A 25080-nucleotide genomic window follows, 5' to 3' on the forward strand; every position below is an offset into this window, starting at 1 on the left:
TAAATTTATCACTAGATTTTATCGTATTTTTCATTTAAATTTTCATTCCATCCATTTCTATCCCATTCTATTCCACAAGCCAAACATGACATAAGTGAAGAGAAAAAACCAACAATCAAGGTAATGAGCATTTGAGTACTATATGCATGACTGAAGATTCGTGGAAAGATGGATCTCCTCTTGTGCAAATGTCATACTCATGCGTCCAACATGCCCTGATAGTCCTGGAAATTCTAATTGTTTGAGCCTTGTTCAATCCATGGGTAAATCTAATCCAGCCCTTAGTCTACAAGACTGCCATTCATGCCAACCCCGAGCAAAACATAAATACCTGAAAATTTATTACGGAAAGAATTGATCCTCTTGTTATAGGAGCTTGCAAGCTTTTCTGCCCTTTGCACAAAAATGGGAAAAATATTTTAACTCAATTTCATTTGTTCCCATGCACAGCCAATTTCTAACATTCAATAGGAAGATAAATAAACTATTAACTACATTGGTTCTTCCACTTAACAAAATTCTGGAGTATGGAGGCTAGCAGGGCTTAAGAAACCAAATACTGCTCCAAATGCTTGATTGTCTCCTTGTTCTTAAGTTTTTGAAATGCAGACGACTCTATTTGCCTGGTTCTCTCTCTGCTTATTCCCATTGAATCCCCAATCTCTTGCAATGTTTTCACCCTACCATCATCCAGTCCAAACCTTGATTTAATAACCTGCTTCTCTCTTGGGTTGAGACTGTCCAGCAGCTTCTCCAGATCCTGCTTCATGAATTGCTTCATTAGCAGGTCTTCAGCTGTGTCTGCATTGGGATCTGAAATAATTTCCTGGAAAAGAACATAAATGGACCCTTTAGAAGACAAAGCAAGACTGCTGTGTGATTAGGTAGTGAAGATTCAAAAAAGGGAACATGCAGAAGTATCATATCCTGCTTGAGTGAAGGTGTTCCAGAAATAGGACAGACCGAAGGTTTAAGATCCATATCATCCCCAATCTTCTGGTCAAGAGATCTTGGAGCTTTGGGAGCAAGTAATACAGAATTCAGCCTCTTCATTGATAACCCCGCTGCCTTTGCTACTTCTTCATTATCAGGATGCCTTCCATTTTCACTAGACAACTGCCTTCTGGCACCCTTCACTCTATACGTCGCATCAACCATGTGATACTGCTTGTTAAAAAATTTGCAAATGAAAATGTGGTTAAACAAAAAATAACAATAATAACTTGGCTGTCTAATAACTTACCAATCAGCATAGACAACATTCAAATTTTCATGAATCAAAAAGAATGCAACCAGTCATTTTTTCTCAATCAACAATAGTAAGCAGCAGCTTATTTATGATTGGGCAGAAATGCATCAACTTAAAAAGAAAAACTTACAGGTAAACGAATTGTCCTGGACTGGTCAGAAAGAAATTTCCGAACTGCCTGTTTAATCCACCAGTGAGCATAGGTTGAAAACCTGAACCCTTTTGAAGCATCAAACTTTTCCGCACTTCTTATGAGGCCTCGACATCCTTCCTGCATTGGAGGATGAGGTTTAGTTCTCACAAGAATTACAGTAAACACAATGACACCTTTTCATTTTTAGTTTTTAAATTTTATATTATATTGTAGTCTCTAAAGTTTCTTTACTTTGAAGGTATAAAAAAATAATATTAAATTCATTTGACTGCAAATACAGGGATATGCACACCTGAACAAGATCTTGGAGGCTCATCCCATTCCCTGCTTGCTGATATTTTTTTGCAATTGATATAACAAGCCTCAGGTTGCTCTTAATTAATTTATCTTTGCAAAGAATACCATAGTTTAAGCGCTTCCTCAGGGTCTTCGTATCTACTCCTGCTGCAACAGCCCACTGTTCAAAGGTGGGCTGACCCTCACATCGTTCCTCGAGCTCCCCATGGAGCTTTTCCAGTTTCAATAGGTCCTGAATCACATATTATGACACTGGATACATCAAATATCATAGACGAAGATTATTTTAAAAAAAAAAAAAAAGAGGAAGAAAATATATTTGTCTTTTTTATAACAAGAATTTAACTCAAAGGGCCACCAAGAGGGCACCAACCCAAGTACAAGATGTTAGGTAAAAAAAAAAATCAATCAACTCAATAAGCTCTAAAAAAGCATACTTGATTTTTCAAACATTCAATTTTATATTGGTGACATTTTCGAAAATTTTGATCTTTCTCTTCTGTTCCTTTATTGGAATAACAAAAAGGTGGCAGTTAGCCAATTAAGGTTATGTTGGATTGTCTTGGTTCTATTTTTGGAATGCAATTGAATGAAAGCAGAACATAATACATTCTATTAGTAAGTTTTAACCTCTATTTTTCTGGGAATCACAATCAATATATTTTTTCACTCTCTTTTTTATGTGCTTAATTTCAATACAAATTTTGTCATACTTTCACTCTTATTTTTATGCTAGTTTATGTTTAATTTTATTATTTATTAGAGTTTTGATTTATTTTGTTTATTTTTTGTTTAGGAATAAATAAATTAAAGGAGCCATGGGAATTAAGGAGGAAACTTTCCTTTTCAAATTCAAATTCGCTTCATCAAGAGTCTTTTTCAAACTCAAATTCCTTTCTCGTATTTCCTGAAACACCCTTCAGTATTTGGAGCATAACTTTTGCCAAAGAACTCCAAAAAGGGCGATCTAAGTATCTACAGAAAGCTAAGAAACAATCCCACAACTTTCGTGTTGAAGATTTTCGAAGATGGGAAGATCTTGATAAAGAAAATCGCACATCAAGGCGGCGGAAGGAAAGGAGGGGATTTGGAGAATCTTGTTTTGAGGAGACAAGAAGGGAGGATGACCAAAGCCTTATAAAAGGAGGATTTTCTTCACCATTAAAGAGGGAATGGAAGCTAGGAAAAAAGAGGATTTTTATTCACCATTAGAGAGGATTCAAAGCTTGGAAAAAGAGGAAGAAGACAAAGCCGAATTGGAGTTGTTGATGATTGAGATTCTCAATCTACATACAACTCCTTTTTAATTTTTTCGTATTCTCTTTGTACAATTTTCATTATGAATTCTAGAATTATTAGGGTTTGTTTTAATTCTATTATGAGCTAATTTCTATTGCTAAGGCTACGATGTAGCCTCTCCACGACAATTCCGAATCTTATTTCTATGTGATCATAATTTTATCATTCCTTTTGAGTATACATCATTGAGTTTAATGCTTTCAATTATCTGGCCAATAGTTGATTGATTTGTTGTGCATGTTAATTCGAGAGATGATGCATGTAGTTTAGCATCGTATGATGTATGCCATGAATTGAACGAAAGACAGGAATGTGCCAACGTGATTTGTACAGCTTTTATGTGAAATATTATTAATCATAATGTACTCAAATGCTTTTAAATTCGCATAGACATATCGCGGGTTATCGTATGTTGGGTAATTCTAATTCTACTCGAGAGAGGGTCTTAGATAAGTTAGAATATTTTGCCATCAAACATAGTAGTTAAAAGCGCACCTCCTACGCACGAGGCGCAGAGAGGCGAGGAGTCCAGCGCCTCATCCGAAGCGAGGCGAAGGTACCTATAAGAGGCTCGATGAGGCGCAGAGGGGCGCCAGACGGCATAAGTCGCGCCTTGAACTTTTTGAACCTGTTAAATAAAGAATTAGCGAAAGCAGAAGAAACCATAGCCCTAATTCGACTCGAACCAACAGGAGCCAGCACGAAACCCTTCTTTTTCGACCCTTCAAAGCCCCACGACCCTTCACAAGTTCATCTTCCACATTTCGAACCAGCAGGAGCCTTCGCAAGTTTGTCTGCGAGCCTTCGAACCAGCAGCATGAGTTTTTCTTCGACATTTCGACCCAGCAAGAGCCCTCGCGAACTCATCTTGGAGCCTTCAAACCACCAAAAGCCCTTCACGAACTAGTCTTCCAGCCTTCGAACAACTATAAGCCCTTCGCAAGCTTCTCTTCCAGTCTTTAAACCAGCAGAAGCTTCTCCTCCAGCACTTCTTCTGCAGTCCTTCATTTTCACTTCTTCTTCAGTTCTTCTTTTTCACTTCTTCTTCTTCTTCTTTTTCACTTCTTCATCTTCTTCTTCTTAGGTTCTTTTTCCTTTTTAGTTCTTCTTCTGCTTCTTCTTTTTCAGTTTTTCTTGACTTCTGCTGCCTCCTGCCAGCTGCTTCTTATAATATTAACTTGCATTAAGCCTCTAAGTTAATATTATGTAATGTGTAATTAATTATGTAGTTTAATGCAAGTTTATATTTTATAATTAATACATAACATTTTTTACTGCATTTTGCTGCTATTTTGTAATTTGTTTGGAAATGCAGGGTACAAACTTTACATTTTTCTGAAATATATAAACATATAACATTTTTTACTGAATTTAGCTGCTGTTTTCTTGTACTCTTTTCTTTTGATATTGAAGATGCTTTTGGGCCTTCAGCCTGGCAATTTTATTTCATTTCTAATTTGAAGATTGAAATCTTGCATGAGTAATTACTTATGTTGAACTATGTTTGTTTCACTTGGCACTTGGTTGTCATAATTACTATTGAATATTTTGCCATCTTAAATTCTAATATAACTATTGATGTGTTTTTATATCAATTACCCACCAAATAGGCATTGTACACAATTTTAATAATTGTGCACCTCGCGCCTCGGCTCCATGTACCCTCTGCACCACAGTGCGCCTTGCGCCTTTGACTACTATGCCGTCAAATAGGATGATAATTGATTGATTGCATGATTAAGATTTGGGATTGGATTGGTTAGGTGAGTCGGATGCCTTAGTGTTTTCCTCTTGGGTGAAATCTTCTTCTTTTTAAGTATTTAGTTGATTTTATTTTATTTGTTTTTTTTTTTTAGACTCAAAATCCATCACTTTTCTTGATTTTCAAATAATTTAGAATTAGAACAATTTCAATAGTTAATAGGTAAATAGTCCTCATGGGTTCAACATCCTTCTTTATCACTATATTACTTGTTATAATTTCGTGCACTTGCGAATTTTCACAAGAAATTTTTGGCACCGTTGCCAGGGATTATTTATTTTCTATTACTTTTGATACCAACAAGTTCTAGGTTAATTTTTATTTTTTATTTTATTTTTATTTTTATTTTCAAGCTTCCCGAGTTGTGCATGAGACGTACTTGAAGTTTGAATTCAGTACCTTTTGACCCTAAAATTGAATGCACCTTTCATCGTCTGAGCAAGGAGAATAAGAAGGATTCCACAACTGAGAACGAAGCAATGGAAGATCAACTTGGAAACAAGACTTTGGGAGATTATGCCGTTCTCTTGGTCACCGGAGCTACCTCTAGCATTAGATAGCTTGCCATTCAAGTCCATTACTTTGAGATAAAGCCAACTATTCTTCAAATGGTGGCATCAATGGTGCAATTCAGTGGCATGCCACGTGATGATCCAAATGCTCACATAGCTAATTTTCTGGAGTTATGTGATATTTTTAAACATAATGGAGTTTCTGATGATGCTATTAGATTGAGACTCTTTCCATTCTCCCTCCGAGACAAGGCAAAGGCATGGTTAATATCACTTCCACCGTTAACTATAACTACATGGGACGATTGGCTAAAAAGTTTCTAGCAAAGATCTTTCCCCCGGCCAAAACCGTATAGATGCGAAACGATGTCACCACTTTTGTCCAATTTGATATGGAGTCGCTTTATGAAGCTTGGGAGAGGTATAAAGAATTGCTTAGAAAGTGTCCACATCATGGACTTCTTGTTTGGATTCAAGTGCAAACCTTCTACAATGGTTTGCAGCCTACAACATGTACAATGATTGATGCGGCAACTGGAGGGACTATGATGAAGAAATCACCGGAAGAAGCATAAGAGTTGGTGGAGGAGATGGCAACCAACAATTACCAATGGCCAGCAGAACGAGTGACATATAAAAGAACCCAGGGAGTTCACGAAATTGATTCGTTTTCTACTTTGGCTGCTCGAGTTGCAACTTAATCTGAGAAATTAGACAATATCAATGTGAGTGTCATTCAATCCACTAATATAATTTGTGAATTTTGTGCAGGGAATCATATGGGGGTTGTCGAATTACCAACGACAAAACAATCCTTATTCCAACACTCACAATCTAGGATGGCGAAACCACCCAAATTTCTTATGGAGCAACTCCCAAAATGTTTCCAAGCCTCCACGAGGTTTCCAAAATCAACAAGAGAAGAAGTCAAATATGGAGGAGGTAATGAGGCCAAGGTGGATGCTAGATTTCAAGATCATGACATTGCTTTGAAGACAACGAGAACACTATGCCGAGCATTGAAAGGACGGTTGGTAAATTGACAAAATTAATGTCTGAAAGACATCAAGGATCACTTCCAAGCACCACGGAAAACAACCTGAAAGAGCAAGTGAAGGCCATTACTTTAAGAAGTGGAAGAGAGCTTAATTTACAAGATTCCGGAAAAGAGGAGCAGACTGTGAGATCCGCAACACCCACATCCAAGGCTACGGCACCCACCCCTGTCCCGAGCCAAACAATAGAAAACTCAAGAAATCCTCCTATTTCTTCTTCTCATACTTCTCCTTATATTCCTCTTATACCTTTTCCTTAATGACTTCAGAAAAATAAGCTAAATAAACAATTTTCTAAGTTCCTTGATGTTTTTAAAAAGTTACATAATAACATTCCTTTTGCAGATGCCTTGGAACAAATGTCTAGCTATATGAAGTTCATAAAGAAAATTTTATCAAACAAGAGGAAATTAGGAGAGTATGAGACCGTGATATTGACCGAAGAGTGCACTGCCATTTTGAAAAATAAGCTGCCACCAAAGCTTAAAGATCCATGGAGCTTTACTATTCCTTGCACCATTGGAAACTCTTATTTCAAAAAAGCTATGAGTGATTTAGATTCTAGCATAAATCTGATGCCCTTTTATATTTTCAGGCAATTGGGGCTAGGAGAGGTCAAGGCCACCACCGTTTCACTTCAATTGGCAGACCGATCCATTAAACGACCAAGAGGCATAGTAGAGGATGTTCTTGTTAAAATTGACAAGTTTATTTTCCCAGAAGATTTTATTGTTTTAGATATGGAGGAAGATCGAGAAATTCCACCTCTTCTTGGTTGACCGTTCTTAGCCACAGGTAGAACTCTCATAGATGTGCAACAAGGCAAACTAATACTGCGGGTGCAAGATGAACAAGTTACATTGAATGTGTTTGAAGCAATGAAATTTCCATCAACAACCGATACATGATTCAACATAGATGTGATTGATGAACTTTGGGTAGACGCTTTTGAAGAGAGTTATCCTAAGGAACCACTTGAGGCATGTCTTGTTCAATCCGGCACTACCGATTTTGAGAATTCCAAAATGAGCAATTGTGCACACTACTTGGAAGCACGCCTTACTTGCCTAAAGGGAAGCCGTAAAACATAACATTGGGCCAAAGCACAACTCTACAAAAGTCACCCATTATTGAGGCCCTATCTTTAGAATCTTTAGAACTCAAACCTCTTCCCTCTCATCTTAAATATGAGTATTTACACGATTCTTCTTTACTCGTAATAATTTCGTCATATTTGACAGGTCTTGAAGAAGAGAAGTCACTTCGAGTTTTGAGCGCTCACAAGCAAGCTTTGGGATAGACTATAGCCAACGTTAAGGACTAAGCCCTTCACTTTGCATGCACAATATTTTAATGGAAGAGATATATAAGCCTACGGTGCAGCCACAAAGGAGACTTAATCCGAACTAGCAAGAAGTTGTAAAACAAGAAGTTCTCAAATTGTTGGATGCCAAAATTATTACCCTATTAATGATAGCTCATGGGTAAGTCCAGTGCAAGTAGTGCCTAAGAAGGGAGGGGTGACGGTGGTACAGAATGAAAATAAGGAACTCATCCCAACAAGAACGGTCACGAGTTGGAGAGTGTGCATAGACTACTGCAAGCTCAACGATGCCACACGAAAAGATCACTTTCCACTCCCTTTCATTGATTAAATGATGGAACGGCTCGCCGATCATGCTTATTATTATTTTCTAGATGGATACTCAGGGTACAATCAAATCCAAATTTCACCAGAAGATCAAGAAAAGACCACTTTTACTTGCCCGTATGGAACATTTGCCTACTAGAGGATGCCCTTTGGTTTGTGCAATGCTCCGGCCACATTTCAACGATGCATGATGGCCATCTTTTCAGATATGGTGGAAAAGTTTATTGAAATTTTTATGAATGATTTTTCAGTCTTTGGCTCCTCATTTGATAATTGTTCAAATAATTTATCTTTAGTTCTACAAATATGTGAAGAAACTAGCCTTGTACCTAATTGGAAAAAATGTCATTTTATGGTTCAAGAAGGAATTGTACTTGGGCATAAAGTTTCTTCCAAGGGCATTGAGGTAGATCGAGCCAAAGTAGAGGTCATCAAAAAATTACCTCCACCTAGCACGGTCAAGGGCGTGAGAAGTTTCTTGGGACATGCAGGGTTTATCGTCGTTTTATTCAAGATTTTTCTAAAATTACTAAACCCCTTTGTTCTCTTTTGGTTAAAGATGCTCCATTTAACTTTTCCAATGATTGTTTGAAGACATTTGAATTTTTAAAAAAGAAGCTAAGTTCAGCCCCAATAATATGTGCACCGGATTGGGCACTTCCATTTGAATTGATGTGTGATGCGAGTAATTACGCATTAGGAGTTGTGCTTGGAAAAAGGAAGAACAAGGTTCTCCATGTTGTCTACGATGCGAGTCGTACCTTGATGGATGCCCAATTAATTATGCTACTACGGAAAAAGAATTTTTAGCGGTAGTCTTTGCTTTTGATAAATTTAGATCATATTTAATTGGGTAAAAAGTAATTCTTTACACCAATCATTCTGCTCTTAAACACTTGTTAGCTCAAAAGGAAGCTAAACCATGGTTACTTAGGTGGATTTTACTCCTACAAGAATTCGATTTGGAGATCAAAGACAAAAAGGGAACCGAGAATCAAGTATCTGATCATCTCTCTAGACTTGAGCACACAACCGAAGAGGCAGCCCCACTTTCTCCGATAAATGAGGTATTCCCAAATGAACAACTCTTTGTTTTATCTCTAACACAGGTTCCTTGGTATGCAGATTATGTAAACTACTTGGTAAGCAAGGTGATCAATCCAGATTTTACATACCAACAAAGGAAGAAATTCTTTTCGGAGGTCAAGCACTACTATTGGGAGGTACCTTTTCACTACAAGTATTGTAGTTATCAAGTGATTAGGAGATGTGTACCCGAGGAAGAGATAAAGTCGATCCTAAGACATTGCCATTCATTAGAGGTTGGCGGGCACCATGAAGTGAACAAAACAGTAGCTAAAGTTCTATAATCAGGTTTTTATTGGCCCACCATCTTTAAGGATACTTATGTTTTTGTTTCTTCTTGTGATAAATGTCAAAGGAGTGGTAATATTTACTGGAAAAATGAAATGCCATTAAATAATATACTTCCTGTTGAGCTATTTGGGGGTAGGTATAATTTATTTTAAAGTATCTATTTATTTTCAATATATATATATATATATATATTTTAAATCACAAAAATATTTTTTTTTTTCGTTTTGTTTTGGTTTTGGGTTGATGATCACAAGCTTATGATATTACCTTACTGAAATTGAATTGGATTTGTGGAAAATGCTAAATTTGTCTCGTTTTGTGCTTAATTCTTGTGTTTGCTTGATTTATTTGAATTCCTTCGAACACTTTTGCACAATACCATGATCAAAAAGTTGTTGTGTTGACTTAGAGTATATTTATGAGAATTAGATATTTTATAAGATCTCACTGAACTCTAGAACCTATTTGATAATCTCTCGATGCGAAATCCTAGGCAGCACACCACTAGAGAAATGATCTAGGCCATCTTTGGAACGTTTGAGCTTTTCTAGCCTACCCTAATTATCTATCTCTAGTCACCCCTTTATGCCTTAAACACATTGCTCATTTTTCTTTCATTAACCCACATTAAGTACACCTTTTAACCCATAAACAATCATCCTACCTTTTCAAGAAAATTTGTTATTTGCTTAGTCATTGGAGAAGAGAAAAAGTTTGTTAAAAGAGTTAAGAGAGCAAGAGCAAGTTTTGTTATTCTATTAAAAAAAAAAAATTTAATAGTACAAATAATACAACCCGAATTACAAAAAAAAATAAGTTTGGGGGTTGTGCAATTGAAAAAAAAAATATAGATGAATAAATTGCTCATAATTTGCTCTAGGAAGAAAATGTAAAATTTTTTTTCTCTCTCTTCATTGGTGAAGCTTGTGTTGAATTTTCTTGCTTTGAATTCTGTACCATTTTTTTTCTTTTGCCATTACCCTAAGCCGAACATTAGAAACTTTTATTAAGACCTTTTGATCTTTTGTGGTGTCTTTGTACTACATTAGTGGAGAGCTGATTTGAAAAATAGGCATATGAAGTTCAAGAAGCTCATTCTCATAGAGATCAATCATAATTCAATCAAGTTTGCATAAATTGATCCGAGTTAATAGAGTAACAAGTTGAGATTGGTTACTCATACACACACTTAAAGGTTTATACGTAAACCTAAGCATGCTTTGAATTAATCTAAAAACTTGTTAAATGTTTAGACCTTTCCTTGAATCAATTTCTTTAGGCAATCCATGAGGCAATCATTGTGAGAAATCAACCTATTCTATTTGTTTAATTTTTATTCTCTTTTTCTTTTTGCTCGAGGACTAGCAAATCATAAGTTTGGGGGTATTTTGATGTGTTTAATTTTTACACAAGTTTTGTCATACTTTCACACTTATTTTTATGCTAGTTTGTGTTTAATTTTATTATTTATTAGAGTTTTGATTTATTTTTTTTATTTTTTTTTCTTAGGAATAAATAAATAAATCAAAGGAGTCATGGGAATTAAGGAGGAAACTTTCCTTTTAAAATTCAAATTCCCTTCATCAAGAGTCCTTTTCAAACTCAAATTCCTTTTTCGAATTTCCTCAAACACCTTTCAATATTTGGAGCATAACTTTTGCTAGGGAACTCCAAAAAGGGCGATCTAGATATCTATGGAAAGCTAAGAAACAATCCCACAACTTTCGTGTTGAAGATTTTTGAAGATGGGAAGATTTCAATAGAGAAAATCGCACATTAAGGCGGCAGCAGAAAAGGAGGAGATTTGGAGAATCTTGTTTTGGGGAGATAAGAAGGGAGGACGACCAGAGCCTTATAAAAGGAGGATTTTTCTTCACCATTAAGGAGGGATTGGAAGCTAGGAAAAAAGAGGATTTTTATTCACCATTAGAGAGGATTCGAAGCTTGGAAAAAGAGGAAGAAGACATAACCGAATTGGAATTGTTGACGATTGAGATTCTCGATCTACATACAGTTTCCCTTTTAACTCTTTCATATTCTCTTTGTACAATTTTCATTATGAATTCAAGTATTGTTAGGGTTCGTTTTGATTCTATTGTGAGCTTTCTATTGCTATGGCTACAATGTAGCCTCTCCATGACAATTCCGAATCTTATTTCTATGTGATCATAATTTTATCATTCCTTTTGAGTATACATCATTGAGTTTAATGCTTTCAATTATCGGGTCAATAGTTAATTGATTTATCGTGCATGTTAATTCGAGAGATGATGCATGTAGTTTAGCTTCGTATGATGCATGCCATGAATTGAACGAAAGACAGGAATGTGTCAACGTGATTTGTGCGAATTTTATGTGAAATATTATTAATCTTAATATACTCAAATGCTTTTAAATTCGCATAGACATATCACGAATTATCGTATGTTGGGTAATTCTAATTCTACTCGAGAGAGGGTTTAGATAAGTTAGAATATTTTTCCGTCAAATAGGATGATAATTGATTGATTGCATGATTAAGATTTGGGATTGGATTGGTTAGGTGAGTCGGATGCCTTAGTGTTTTCTTTTTGGGTGAAATCTTCTTCTTTTTAGGTATTTAGTTGATTTAATTTTATTTGTTCTTTTTTGTTTTTATTTTTCAGATTCAAAATCCACCACTTTTCTTGATTTTCAAATAATTTAGAATTAGAACAATTTCAATAGTTAATAGGTAAATAGTCCTCGTGGTTCGACATCCTTCTTTATCACTATATTACTTGTTACGATTTCGTGCACTTGCGAATTTTCACAACACTTTTCGTCGGAAATAATGTTTATGATTAGTGTAGATAAGTTACTTTATTGTGGGTTGTAGGATCAGTTCTCTAAGCAACATAGCTGGATAATTGACCCAATTTAAAGCAACTTGATACAACTGGAAGAATGCAATCGTTCTATTAAACAGAACAGTGAAATGCAAAAGTCTGGCTGAATACAACTTTGTTTTGAGGACAAGAGATGGCTGAATGGTAATGGACTCATCCCACCCCTATATTTTGAGCAGGGTTCAAACCTCACCACCATCCCCCCCCCCCCCCCCCAACAAAAAAACTTACCTATCAAAAAACACCTAAAACTTGATTTGTGTCAGAAATAGTATGGTAACTATTCAAAAACCTCCTGTGAGCTTTGCAAGTTTTATTATTCTCTGCCTCTCCATCCAACTAATGCACTGTAGGTAATAACATTTCAAACTGCTATTCAAATATAAGTTAGAAATCTCTTAACGATAAAAAATTAAAGCCAACAATTTCCAAGAAGAAAAATGCTGCCTGCCAGTGTTACTCATAAGGAACCTCACCATTGGCATTCCCTAGTAACCTGTTCAAAGAAATTATAGCAAAAGAAAGTTTATTAAGAAATAAAGGAAAGAAAGTACATGCTAGAGAGCAAGAAGTTCTTGAAACTAAAATAAAAAGAAAATAAAAAGGAAAGAAAATTCAAGGCCCTTCTCAAACTCTTCCTATCAAAATTATAGAACTCTATAAATAAGCTAATTTCTTTTGACCTTTTTCCACATTGCTCTTACCACTACTCAACCTAATTTCTTGCCTCTGATGAGCAGCATGCTTCTCCATCTGTTTTACTGGTGCATCATATCTCTGATGTTCTCAATAGATCACCATCATACAACATGTGAACAACAGGCTCTTTTCAAGTGAGTTAGAGCAAAGCATCACCACAACATTGATTCTTCCCTTCTTCATTAACTTTCAACTACTGCACCTCAGCCTCACTGATTCCATCAGTAGGAACAAGAGTTTGGGCTGACCAGTCTTGCGTGCAATCAGCTGAGCCTCTCATTTTTTTTCCCGGGACAGGATCCGTTCCTGGACATCATAGTTCAGCCTAACTGAATTTGGGCACTTGGCCCAAGTCAAAAGCAAGATTATGGTGACCTCTTTCCACTCCAGATGTGGTTTTAGGCCCAAAAGCCAACACGCTACATCTTGTACTCTCCCCCCTGCCCCTACCCCAAAAAGAAAATAGAAAAGAAGAAATGCATTGAAAATCCTAGTTGCTGAGCACCAACCAAAGTCTGGTTCCTCCCTGCAATAATGTCACCCACCTAAATTCTTATCCAGTCACCAACTTCTCCACTGTTATCGGCCATTGTTTCAACATATCTACCCACCTCCCACCACTGTAAGCCTGACAAATCTACACCCACCACTGAACTTCCTCCACTGTTCCCAATTCCATCCTCCAGCAATAAAAATCATGACTCTTCCCCTTTAGCCTGAGGCACAGTTCAAGAAAACTCCCCTTGAGTTTTGTGAGCTCTTAACCTGTAAAGGAAATAGCCAAATTTCTTAACTTCTAACAAATTTCTGAAGTCAACCCTGCCCAAATAATGATCAAGAAGACATCTATTTTGCCACTGTGACCGAGACCCTGACTCATCAACTCGCGACCTTGACCTTCTCCACCATAAGCACAGACATTAAAATGCAAAAGCATAGTTGTCCATAGCTCCTTGCATCATTTTTGGCAGTTTTAAATTACAGACTCTACAGGTCATAAGTGGTGAATTGTATAAATGCATAATTACATTTTCTACTCAAATCTCTCTGTCAGGTCTATCCTTTAAAATTTTCAGACCCCATCAGAAGTAGACAATTATCACAACAAGAAAATTGTTCATTAAGGCATTACTTTTGGTAGTCTGTCTTCCTAGTGATGTCATCTGAACTGAAAGATCATAACTGGTGTAGTCTGAAAAAAGTAAAGAATTCAAAGGAATACATTTCATGATAAGTAAATGTTGGAAGTTACCTGTACTCCTACCGACATCTCCTGTTCTTCGGCAGCAGTAAGAAGCTTAAAAGTTCTGGTAGTCCCTCTTAAGTGACGTAAGGGATCAGAGTAGCCTATATCAAATAAAGCAGCACGTTTTTTCTGCCTGGTAGGACCCAACTTCACGGGCATGACACTTGCAGCAGCCTTTTCTGCAGCTCTTGCTCTTCTGGCTTTTCTTTCTGATTGACGCCTTGATCTCACAGCATTAATGTTGGACAACTGTGCCTGCAGAAGTTCAAGTTCTTCACACTTTGGCTCCATATCGTCAAATTCTTTAATTGGATACAGCAAGGAAGGGTCTCCCTCAGGTCCAGTTTCTGCTACAGTGGATTCTTCTATAAGTTGTGCCCTCTTGAGTTGGAAAGGATCAGTTTCAGATGAAAAGGTTCTAGGGTTATTTTCTGATTTTGCAGGATGGTTATTGCTGATCATCAGGGCTGCATCTTTTGCAGCCTTCACAGCTGCTTTTGCTAAAGCAACAGCTTCAATGGCAGCAGCAGCTATTACAGCATCTTCACTTGCAAGAAGAGTTTCCCTATCCAAAGTTGGTTGAAAATTTTCCTGCATATAAAATGCAATTGCAAGCCTAGTGGTCAACTTCACTATCTAATTGATGAACTTATTTTCCAAAATACAGAAGAGGTTGTATTTTGACTAATTTAAAATCAATAGAATATGTGCTAATCAAGCACACAACTTTGCAGTTTGGATCTTCAGTCCAGCCATCCACCAAGGAGAATAATCTAAACCACAAATAGAAGTATGAATGGTTTAAATTATTTTGTGGACAAAAGTATCCTCGTCTTTTGAAAATAACATAAACATCACAAAAACATATTAGTTTTAATCAAATTAGATAAAATAATATTTAAACATTTTGTTTTAAATAGATTTAAGATTTATAAACCAGAAAAACTTCATGCATGGCTTTGCTTTGCTACATATAGCTCTTGAAAGTACTTCTTTATATTGCGGAACATTAACTAGTCATTGAGAATTAAAATGTACATTATCAATCCTTTTAACTTCAACAATATTTATTATCATCATTTTTTATCATTACAAAATAAAAAATTAAAAGGATTTATACCATAGAGATCTAACAAGTTTTAGGTTAAAGCAAAAATGTTTGCAACTAAAAAAAAGGATAATATCATACAAGGGATGCCAGGGGCTGAAAAAACATTCATAGGAGCTTATTGAAGGGACATATTGGAAAGGACAATAAAGGTTATGAGAGAACACATGAAGGCCATGGATATGGAGATAAAAATAAGTCTAGTGATATGATTTTAGATTTTGCCATGTCTTACAATTTGGTTATAATCAATACTTGCTTTAAGAAGAGAGAAGAACGCTTAATAACCTTCAAGAGTGGACAAAATAAAAGCCAAATAGATCTTTTCTTAACTAGGAGGGTGGATCATTTATCATGTAAAAATTGTAAAGTTATTTTCAGGGAAAGTTTAATTACCAAACATAGAGTTCTAGCATTAGATATGCGTACTAAAAAATGGAAGAGAAAGAACAACATAAATTAAAGCAAGAGGACTACATAGTTGACTCTAAAAAGAGAAAAATTTAATAAAATTTAAAGATAAAATTATCAAAGAGGGTAATTGGACAATAGGTGGTAAGGTAGATGCGGCACTCTATGGAACAAGATGGCTAGCTCTATTAAAAAGATAGCAAATGAGATTTTAGGTGAATCTAGAGGAAGATTCTCGATCAATATAGAAAGTTATTGGTGGGATCAAGATGTCCAAAAACCCATAAAGTCTAAAAGAATTTGGTATAAAACAATGCAGAGTTGTAAAAATACAGAAAACTTTGGAAAATATTTATTAAAAAAAAAGATGCAAAAAGGGTCATTAGTGAAGCTAAACATAGACTTTATGATAATTTATGTGGAAATCTCGAATGATTTGGAAGGGATTTGGAGAAGATTGTGGTAGAAGATTAAGGCTCTAATTAGATCCTATATTTAGGCTGATTGTATGGGTTGACTTTTATATTTCCATATTTTATTCTCTATGTAAATGTTAAATAGGGACCCGAGTAGGTAAAGAATACACAATTGAATATACAAGAGATTTATTCTCATTTTATACATGGTATCAGAGCTCGGATTTCTCTAAAACCCTAAGCAATCCATGGCCGCCCAAAAAGGAGACAGCCATGAGTCCAGCCAGTCAGCAACTCAGGAAGGAGAGTCGGAATAACCTCCTCCATGGGCTCGGCTGGTGTATTCGAAAATTCCCCACTCCATACCTCCTCCATGGGCTCGGCTGGTGTATTCGAAAATTCCCCACTCCATCTTACTATTGAAAAATTCAATGGTAAGAATTACAGAGAATGGGCACAGTCAATCAAGCTTGTTATTGACGGTAAATGAAAGCTCGTCTTTCTTACTGGCGAGACTCGGCAACCACCTCCTACCGATGTAGTGTCATCCTAGAAATGGCAATCTGACAACTCCTTGATATCGTCATGCTTGATAAACTCTATGAAACCAGCCATAGGCAAAACGTACCTGTTTCTCCCGACGGCAAAGGACGTGTGGGATGTGGTGCGTGAGACATACTCTGATGCTGAAATGCTTCCCAGATTTTCGAGTTGAAGACACAGCTATGGCAAATGAAGCAAGGAGATTAGGAAGTCACAGAATACTACACCGAGATGCTTGGACTTTGGCAAGAACTTGATCTCAACTACGAAGAGGAATGGGAATGCACGGGTGACAGTGTACGTTTCAAGAAGAAGATGAAGAACGAGAAAGTATTCAAGTTTCTGGCGGGCTTAACCGAGATCTTGACGACATGAGGAGCAGGATTCTAGGTCGCCGGCTGCTGCCCTCCATCCAAGAAGTCTTCTCTGAGGTTCGGCGAGAGGAAAGTAGGAGGAACATGATGTTGAAGGAGCAAAACCAGTCTAGGCTCAAGGCATCAACTCTTGTAACCCATGGACCTCATACGGGAATCGGGCCCAAAACAGTCCAGAAAGCCCTATTGTGAGCATTGCAAAAAACACAGACCATACTAAAGACACCTGTTGGACCTTACATGGCAAGCCTGTGGATTGGAAGCCCAGACAGTCCAATAAAGCCCATGGTCATCAAGTCTCCACCGAAACCAGGAAAAAAAATACCCACAGAAGCCCATGGTCTGACAGCTTCTAGTGGGGGATTTAATTCCGACCAACTTGCAAAAATATATGAGCTATTTTCCAATTTCCAAGCCTTGGGTCAGTCCTCTAATAATATGTCATCTGGTTCTTTAGCCCACAAAGGTACTTTTTTGACAGCCCTTATTTCCACTTCTCATTTTACCCCTTGGATTATTGACTTTGGTGCATCTAACCATATAACTGATGCTCATCATTTATTTTCAACATACTTACCTTGTGCCGGTAATTTAAAAGTCAAAATTGCAGATGGGACTCTATCCCCTATCACTGGCAAAGGGAGTATTCGTATTTCTGAATCTATTACTCTTGAATCTATCCTCCAGATTCCTAATTTATCGTGCAATTTGCTGTCTATTAGTCAGTTAAACAAACAATCTAATTGCTCAACTAAATTCCTACCCTCTCATTGTGTCTTTCAAGACCTATCATCGAGGAAGACGATTGGTAGTGCTAAGGAATGTGACGAGCTCTACTACTTTGACAAAGCTAAAGTGAATGGACCGTGTCCTCCTACTGTTTGTAAATCTGCATCTAGTCCTAGGGAAAGTGAACTTTTGTTATGGCATAAAAGGATGGGACATCCTAGTTTTCAGTATATGCAGCACTTATTTCCTTCAATATGTTCGAATAAAACTACCTTGGATTTTCAGTGTGAAGTGTGTGTGAACTTGCCAAACACCATCATACTACTTTTCCTAGATCTCAATATAAACCATCCATGCCATTTATTCTGATTCACAGTGATCTATGGGGTCCTTCTCGTACTCCTAATAGGACCCATACAAAATGGTTTACTACTTTTATTGATGATCACACTCGTCTGTGTTCGGTATATTTATTGACTGATAAAACTGAGGTTCGATCAGTCTTCATGAAATTTCACTCTATGATACAAACCAAGTTTCACACAAAAATCCAAATCATTCATACTGACAACGATACTAAGTATTTCAATCACTCCTTGGGCACGTATCTTCAAGAGAATGGTATTATCCATCAAAGCTCTTGCGTTGACACCCCTCAACAAAATGGGGTTGCTGAACGGAAAAATCAACATATCCTTGAAGTTGCTCATGCCCTGTTGTTGAACTCATGCCAACAAAATTTTGGGGTGACTCAATTTTGACAACCACATGCCTCATTAACCAAATGCCTAGTAGAGTCCTATCCTTTACAACTGCATTCCAAAAACTCCAATCCAAAAACTCCAAGAGATTTTTCCCAATTCTAGGCTCGGCTCACATCTTCCGCTTCGTGTCTTTGGGTCCACTGTATTTGTCCACATTCACACACCCAAGCAAAACAAATTGGATCCCAGAGCACTTAAATGTGTCTTTCTTGGTTACTCTCCCACACGGAAGGGTTACAAATGCTATGACGTGATCTCCCAGAAACTCTATGTTAGCCTGGATGTCACCCTCTTTGAACATACCCCCTACTACTCACTTCAGGGGGAGTTCTTGAGTAAAGCTCGACCCTCAAACTCAGACTACTTCGATATTGCTGTTTTCTAGACCACTCCATACCCTATATCCGCTCCTTCGCCTAGTATAGAAGGAAACTTGAACTCAGGGGGAGATGCGGAAATACAAACATATAGGGAAACACTTGTCAACTCCGGGAAACCAAAATCGAAGTCCAATGAGACACTCACTTCCGAAGCACCAAAAGAGTTAGAACCAATGATAGTTCCAACTCCTCATGAGTCCGACTCCAATCCCGACCAGTTAAAAGATGACTTACCCATTGCTCTTAGAAAACAACCTCGTTCATGTACTCTCCACCCTATCTCAAAATTTGTATCTTACAATGCTCTTTCTGCCAAGTGTCGTGCTTTTACTTCTAACCTTGACAGAATCCAGATTTCTAAAAACATTCAAGAAGCCTTGGAGATTCCAGAGTGGAGAGAGGCAGAGTGATGGAAGAAATAAGGGCAGTAGAAAATAATGGAACTTGGGAGGTGATGACTTTGCCAAAGGGGAAGAAACCAGTGGGCTGTAAGTAGGTGTTCACAGTAAAGTACAAGGCTGATGGCACAGTAGAACGATACAAAGCTAGCCTTGTGGCAAAGGGGTTCACTCAGACATACGGCATTGACTACACCAAGACGTTTGCACCAGTAGCAAAGCTGAACACCATACGGGTTCTCTTGTCCCTGGCAGCAAACCTGGACTGGACATTCCATCAGTTTGACATCAAGAATGCTTTTCTGAATGGTGAGCTAGAAGAAGCAGTGTTCATGATGCTACCACCAGGATTTTGCAGGGAGGGAGAAGAAACCAGAGTGTGTAGATTGAAGAAATCCCTGTATGGACTCGAGCAATCACTGAGGATGTGGTTTGATAGATTTGCGAAGGTAATAAAGAATCAAGGATACCGACAGGGGCAGTCAGATCACACTATGTTCTTCAAACAGTCCAATGAGGGAAGAAGGACCATCCTAATTGTGTACATCGATGACATCATTCTCACTGAAGATGACACTAGAGAGGTGGAGAGATTGAAGAAGGTCTCAGCCACAGAGTTTGAGGTAAAAGACCTAGGTCAAATGCGATATTTCCTAGGAATGGAGGTTGCTAGATCAGGAAAAGGAGTTAGTGTCTCCCAGAGAAAGTATGTACTTGACCTTTTGACCAAGACTGGCATGCTCGGTTGTAAACCAAGCGATACTCCTATCGAGACAGGAAAAAGAATGGAAGACGTAAGAAAGCCTGTGGATAGAGAGAGATATCAGAGACTAGTAGGTAGATTGATCTACCTCTCTCACACTAGACCTGACATTGCTTTCGCTATAAGTGTGGTCAGACAGCACATACACTCACCCAAGAAGAGTCACCTAGAAGCAATATATAAGATTCTCACATATCTAAAAGGCTCTCCAGGGCGAGGACTATTCTTCAAGAAAGGTGACAGTAAGAAGGCAAAGATCTACACAGATGCGGATTGGGCAGGATAAGCAGAAGACAGAAGGTCTACTACCAGCTACTGTACCTATGTTTGGGGAAATCTAGTAACATGGAGGAGTAAGAAGCAGAATGTGGTAGCTAGAAGCAGTGTCGAGGCTGAATTCAGAGTTGTTGCACAAGGGATGTGTGAAGGGCTATGGTTACAAAAACTTTTGAAAGTACACATCACAGTAGAGCTCCCCATCAAACTCTATTGCGACAACAAAGCTGCCATTAGAATTTCTCATAATCCTATTCAGCACGACATGACTAAACATATAGAAGTGGACAAGCATTTTATAAAGGAGAAAATTGAGAAGGGGACAATTTGCATTGACCTATATCCCTACAAGAGAACAATTAGCAGGGATTACAAAGATCTAGCTTTAAAGAGTTTATTTGCAAGTTGGACATGATCAATATCTATGATCCAACTTGAGGGGGAGTGTCGAAATCCCAAATGATTTGGAACGGATTTGGAGAAGATTGTGGTAGAAGATTAAGGCTCTAATTAGATTCGATATTTAGGCTGATTGTATGGGTTGACTTTTATATTTCCATATTTTATTCTCTGTGTACATGTTAAATAGGGACCCGAGTATGTAAAGAATACACAATTGAATATACAAGAGATTTATTCTCATTTTCTACAATTTATATGCTAGACTAGATACAAAAAAAGAAGCGGAAAGAGACATTTATAAACTTGCTAGTACTAGAAAAAGAAAGTGCAAAGATTCAGGTAATGCAAAGTGTGTAAAGGATGAAAATGATAATATCTTGGTTAAAGAAAAAAAGCATAAAAGAGAGGTGGCAAAAATACTTTAATAAGTTGTTTAAAGAAAATCAAATTGAAAGCCAAAACCTAGAAGAGACAAATGAGAAAAAGACTACAAATATGATATTTATTCGCAAAATCAATCACTGAAGTAAGATGTCTTTAAAAATAAGAAAAATGGGAATGCTATAGGATCTAATAACATCCCAATTGAAGTTCGAAAATGCTTAGGGGATAATGTAAGTACATGGTTAACTAATTTATTCAACACTATTATAAAAACCAAGAAAATTCCGAAGAAATGGAGGAAATGCACATTCATACCTATACACAAAAATAAAGGTGATATTCAAGATTGTAATAGCTGTCACAGAATCAAACTTATGAGTCATACAATGACACTATGCGAAAGAATAATTGAACAAAGAATATGAATAGAAACAACGGTCTCAAAGAATTAATTTGGTTTTATGCCTAGGAGATTGACAACATAACCTATTTATGGGTTTTGGAAAAAGAAGGGGTAAGCAGTAGATATAATACGGGGATGGAAGTACATGGTTAACTAATTTATTCAACACTATTATAAAAACCAAGAAAATGCGAGCGAAATGGAGGAAAAGCACGTTCATACCTATAGACAAAAATAAAGGTGATAATCAAAATTGTAATAACTATCACGGAAACAAACTTATGAGGCATTCGATGAAATTGTGAGAAAGAATAATTGAATAAAGAATAAGATTAGAAACGAGGATCTCAAAGAATCAATTTAATTTTATGCCTAGGAGATCAACAATTCCGGGTTTAGAAAATAAGGGGGTAGGCAATAGATATACTGATGTCATTAAAAATATGTATGATAGAGTAACAACTAGCATTAAGACTGTAAGAAGAGAATCTAGAGATTTCCAAATCACAATAGGTGAACATCAAGGTTCTACTTTGAGCCCTGATCTTTTCAATTTAGTGATTGACAGTAGAGTCCAAAAAGCAGGCAAGAAAATAGCCAAGGAATGCAAAAGAAAGGATCTCCTCATCAAGTACAAAGGAGATAAGAAGTGCTCTTATTCTACAGAGAAGGAGAAAGATTTCTATCTTCCTAGAAAATCTAGAAGATCCAAGCACAAGTAGAAAAAATGGAAATATATGAAAAAGAAGAAGTATAGGAATAACCCAAAAGATCACTTGTATTACATCTACAACCGAAGGGGGACATCATGCAAAGAAATGTTCTCAAAGGCAAAAGAGAGCCAAGCTAATCCAAATGTTGCATAAAGTTTTTGACTGGGATCCAAATGATGACATTGAATTCGTATTCTCTTTAGACGATCGCCAAAATGAAGATTCCATCCTTGCTTTCCAGGAAAATGAGCAAACATATCTATCAAACTCTTCAAAATCATAGATTGGGTCCTTCAAGCATTCATCACATGTGCAATCAACATCGAACCATATATGGCCATTTCTGGTCATGGGATTGTAGCTCCATAGACCATCTCCTTTGAAGTATGAGATTAGAAATTGAGAGCCCAGAGATATTGGATCAGTCAGTTTTATAACATTGGTGGATAGCTTGATCATCACCTTTTGCTTCTCCTGGTGGTGTTGATGAATTCTGATGAGGTTGAATCATCATAGTAGGAAATACACGTGAAGAAGTTGAGTCTAATGTAGATTGCTAGTCTTTTGGGAAGGAGACATGAACATCACCATTTCGCATAGTTTTATGGACGGCATGAAGTATAACCGGTTTGGGGATGTGATGCAGTTGTTTATACTTTGTAATCCAAGACTCTAGAAGGAGCTTGAGTAGCTTTCCCCTAGGTAACTGCCTCGAAATATGGAAGTAGCTCGAAACAAGGGAAGTATCATATTAACAAAAAGAGCATCTTAGTAACCAATTGTGGTTTGAAAATGATATTGTTCTGATTGATAAGAGTAGGGGTGGAGTAAAATCCAAGTTAGAACAACAGAAAACAACCTTAAGAGTCCAGAGATTTTAAGATGAGTAGAAATAAGATAGAATATATGAAATGTAATTTCAACAAAGGAGGAATATTGAAGATAAGATTAAACTTAATAATCAAGAAATCAATCGCACTATAGGTTTCGTTACCTTGGATCTATTATACAAGTAGAAGGATAAATTGAAGGGGATGTATTACATAGAATTAAAGTAGGTTGGATAAAATGGAGAGACGCTTCGAGTTGTTGTTTGATCGTAGAATAACCTTAAAATTAAAAGGAAAGTTCAATAGAATGGTTATAAGACCAATCATGTTCTATGGATCAAAATGTTGGGTAACTAAGAAACAATATATCCAAAAAGTACAAGTTGTTGAAATGCGACTATTAAGGTGGATGAGTGGTATAACATTAAAGGATAAATTACGGAGCGAACACGTTTGCAATAAGTTAGGCATAGCGCCAATAGAAGATAAGATAAGGGATGGATAGCTTAGACAATTTGCGCATTTTGAAATGCAGCCTAAGTAAGGCACCAGTGATGAGTGGGCTAGTCATTATTACTAATAGTAGGAGTAGGGTATACCTAAAATAACATTGAATGAGATAGTGGGGAAGGATTTTAATAGCTCTTAAGCTAGCTGAGGAAAATGTCCTCAATCAAGTGAATTGGCGAAAAATGACTCATAGATCTGATCCCATCTAGTAGGACTTAAGGCTTGTTGTTCTTGTTGAGAGAGGGTGAGAAAGAGAGAAAGGATAGATCCCTCAGACTTCTAAACTTTTGCATCAAGCAATCTGAAATTAGGACTAAAATAATCGGCCAAGAAGTACCCTCTAAATAATACAAGTTAAGTTTGTTTAAATCCATAACAAACCCATTAATTAACAACTAAGTAAACAAATAACAGCAGCTAAGAAAAACAAAACAAAAACAAAAACAAAAATTAGTTGAAAAACCGCAATTTGTATAATAGTCTAAATTAGTAATACATAAGAACAATGTTTCAAAATAATTAAATTTTGCTCATGGACCCTTTGGACAGTGCTCAAAATAAATATAGTTAATAATAAAAGATAAAACATAGCTATTCCATCAAAAAATATAAATAAAAGATAACTAAACAAAATATAAATGAAACTTGGAACAACTAAAATAATTAGCTTCCACACAACATGCACACACACAGATGAATTCCGCAATAATCCAAGACCCAAATAATTCACTTTAAGCATACTATTTTGTTTATAGTTTAAACACTATTTCAATATCCAATAAATCTTTTATAGTTTAAACACTATTTCAATATCCAATAAATCTAAAGCATGACTCAAATTTGGATGCAATATGTAACAATTAAAGAAAAGGACCAAGAAAGAGAATGGCAAAAAATTGACAAAACACCCATTGCACAAAACCAATAAGAAAATATCAACTAACAATTACTATGATCTGTAATGGACACTGCAAAAAACATGAAAAAGAAGTAGACCGGAATAGATGCAAGGTTCCAACAACCCAACTACTGGAATTAACAGGTTCCAACATATTAACTAGGTTTAAAAACAAAATTTGTATCCTTACCTTTTTTTTTTTTTGAAAACTTTTTCCAACAAAAGGCTCAAGTCGTAGGGACCCTCTTCGTCATTACAACAGCTAGGGATACTTTGGTTTCTATTTTAATTTCTAAAGTGTTAAATAGGTACAGAAAACAAAACAATATACATCAAACTACTTGCTAAATTTCTTATTGTTCAAAAATAGTTAAGTAGGTAAAAATAACGAAACAATATACAACAACTAATTGCTAAGGGTCAATTTAATATCGTTGTTGTTTTTTGTTTTATGTTTTTATTCTTGCACAGTGAGAAAACAGATTATAAAAATGCCTTTATTCATATTGTATGTTTTCTGTTTCTGATGTTCGTTTTTTGTTGTTTGCAAAAAAAATGAAAACCAAATTTTACTATTTTCAGTAGTTTTGACAACCTATTGCCAGAAATT

General features: G+C 36.5%; 1 protein-coding gene across 1 annotated transcript in view; it reads right to left on the reverse strand.

Annotated features, from left to right (window-relative positions):
* Positions 1–319: 319 nt before the first annotated feature.
* LOC131158234 (RNA polymerase sigma factor sigB) overlaps positions 320–25080 on the reverse strand; it is a 32831-nt gene continuing 8070 nt past the window's right edge. The window contains exons 3-7 of the mRNA XM_058112961.1: positions 14175–14759; positions 1696–1932; positions 1380–1520; positions 964–1164; positions 320–826 (exon numbers count right to left, since the gene is read on the reverse strand). Of these exons, the coding sequence (XP_057968944.1) occupies positions 545–826; positions 964–1164; positions 1380–1520; positions 1696–1932; positions 14175–14759 (1446 nt within the window). The 3' untranslated portion in view covers positions 320–544. The remainder of the gene's footprint in view (positions 827–963; positions 1165–1379; positions 1521–1695; positions 1933–14174; positions 14760–25080) is intronic.

Source organism: Malania oleifera, chromosome 6 (genome assembly GCF_029873635.1).
Source record: "Malania oleifera isolate guangnan ecotype guangnan chromosome 6, ASM2987363v1, whole genome shotgun sequence".
NCBI classification, from domain to species: Eukaryota; Viridiplantae; Streptophyta; class Magnoliopsida; order Santalales; family Ximeniaceae; genus Malania; species Malania oleifera.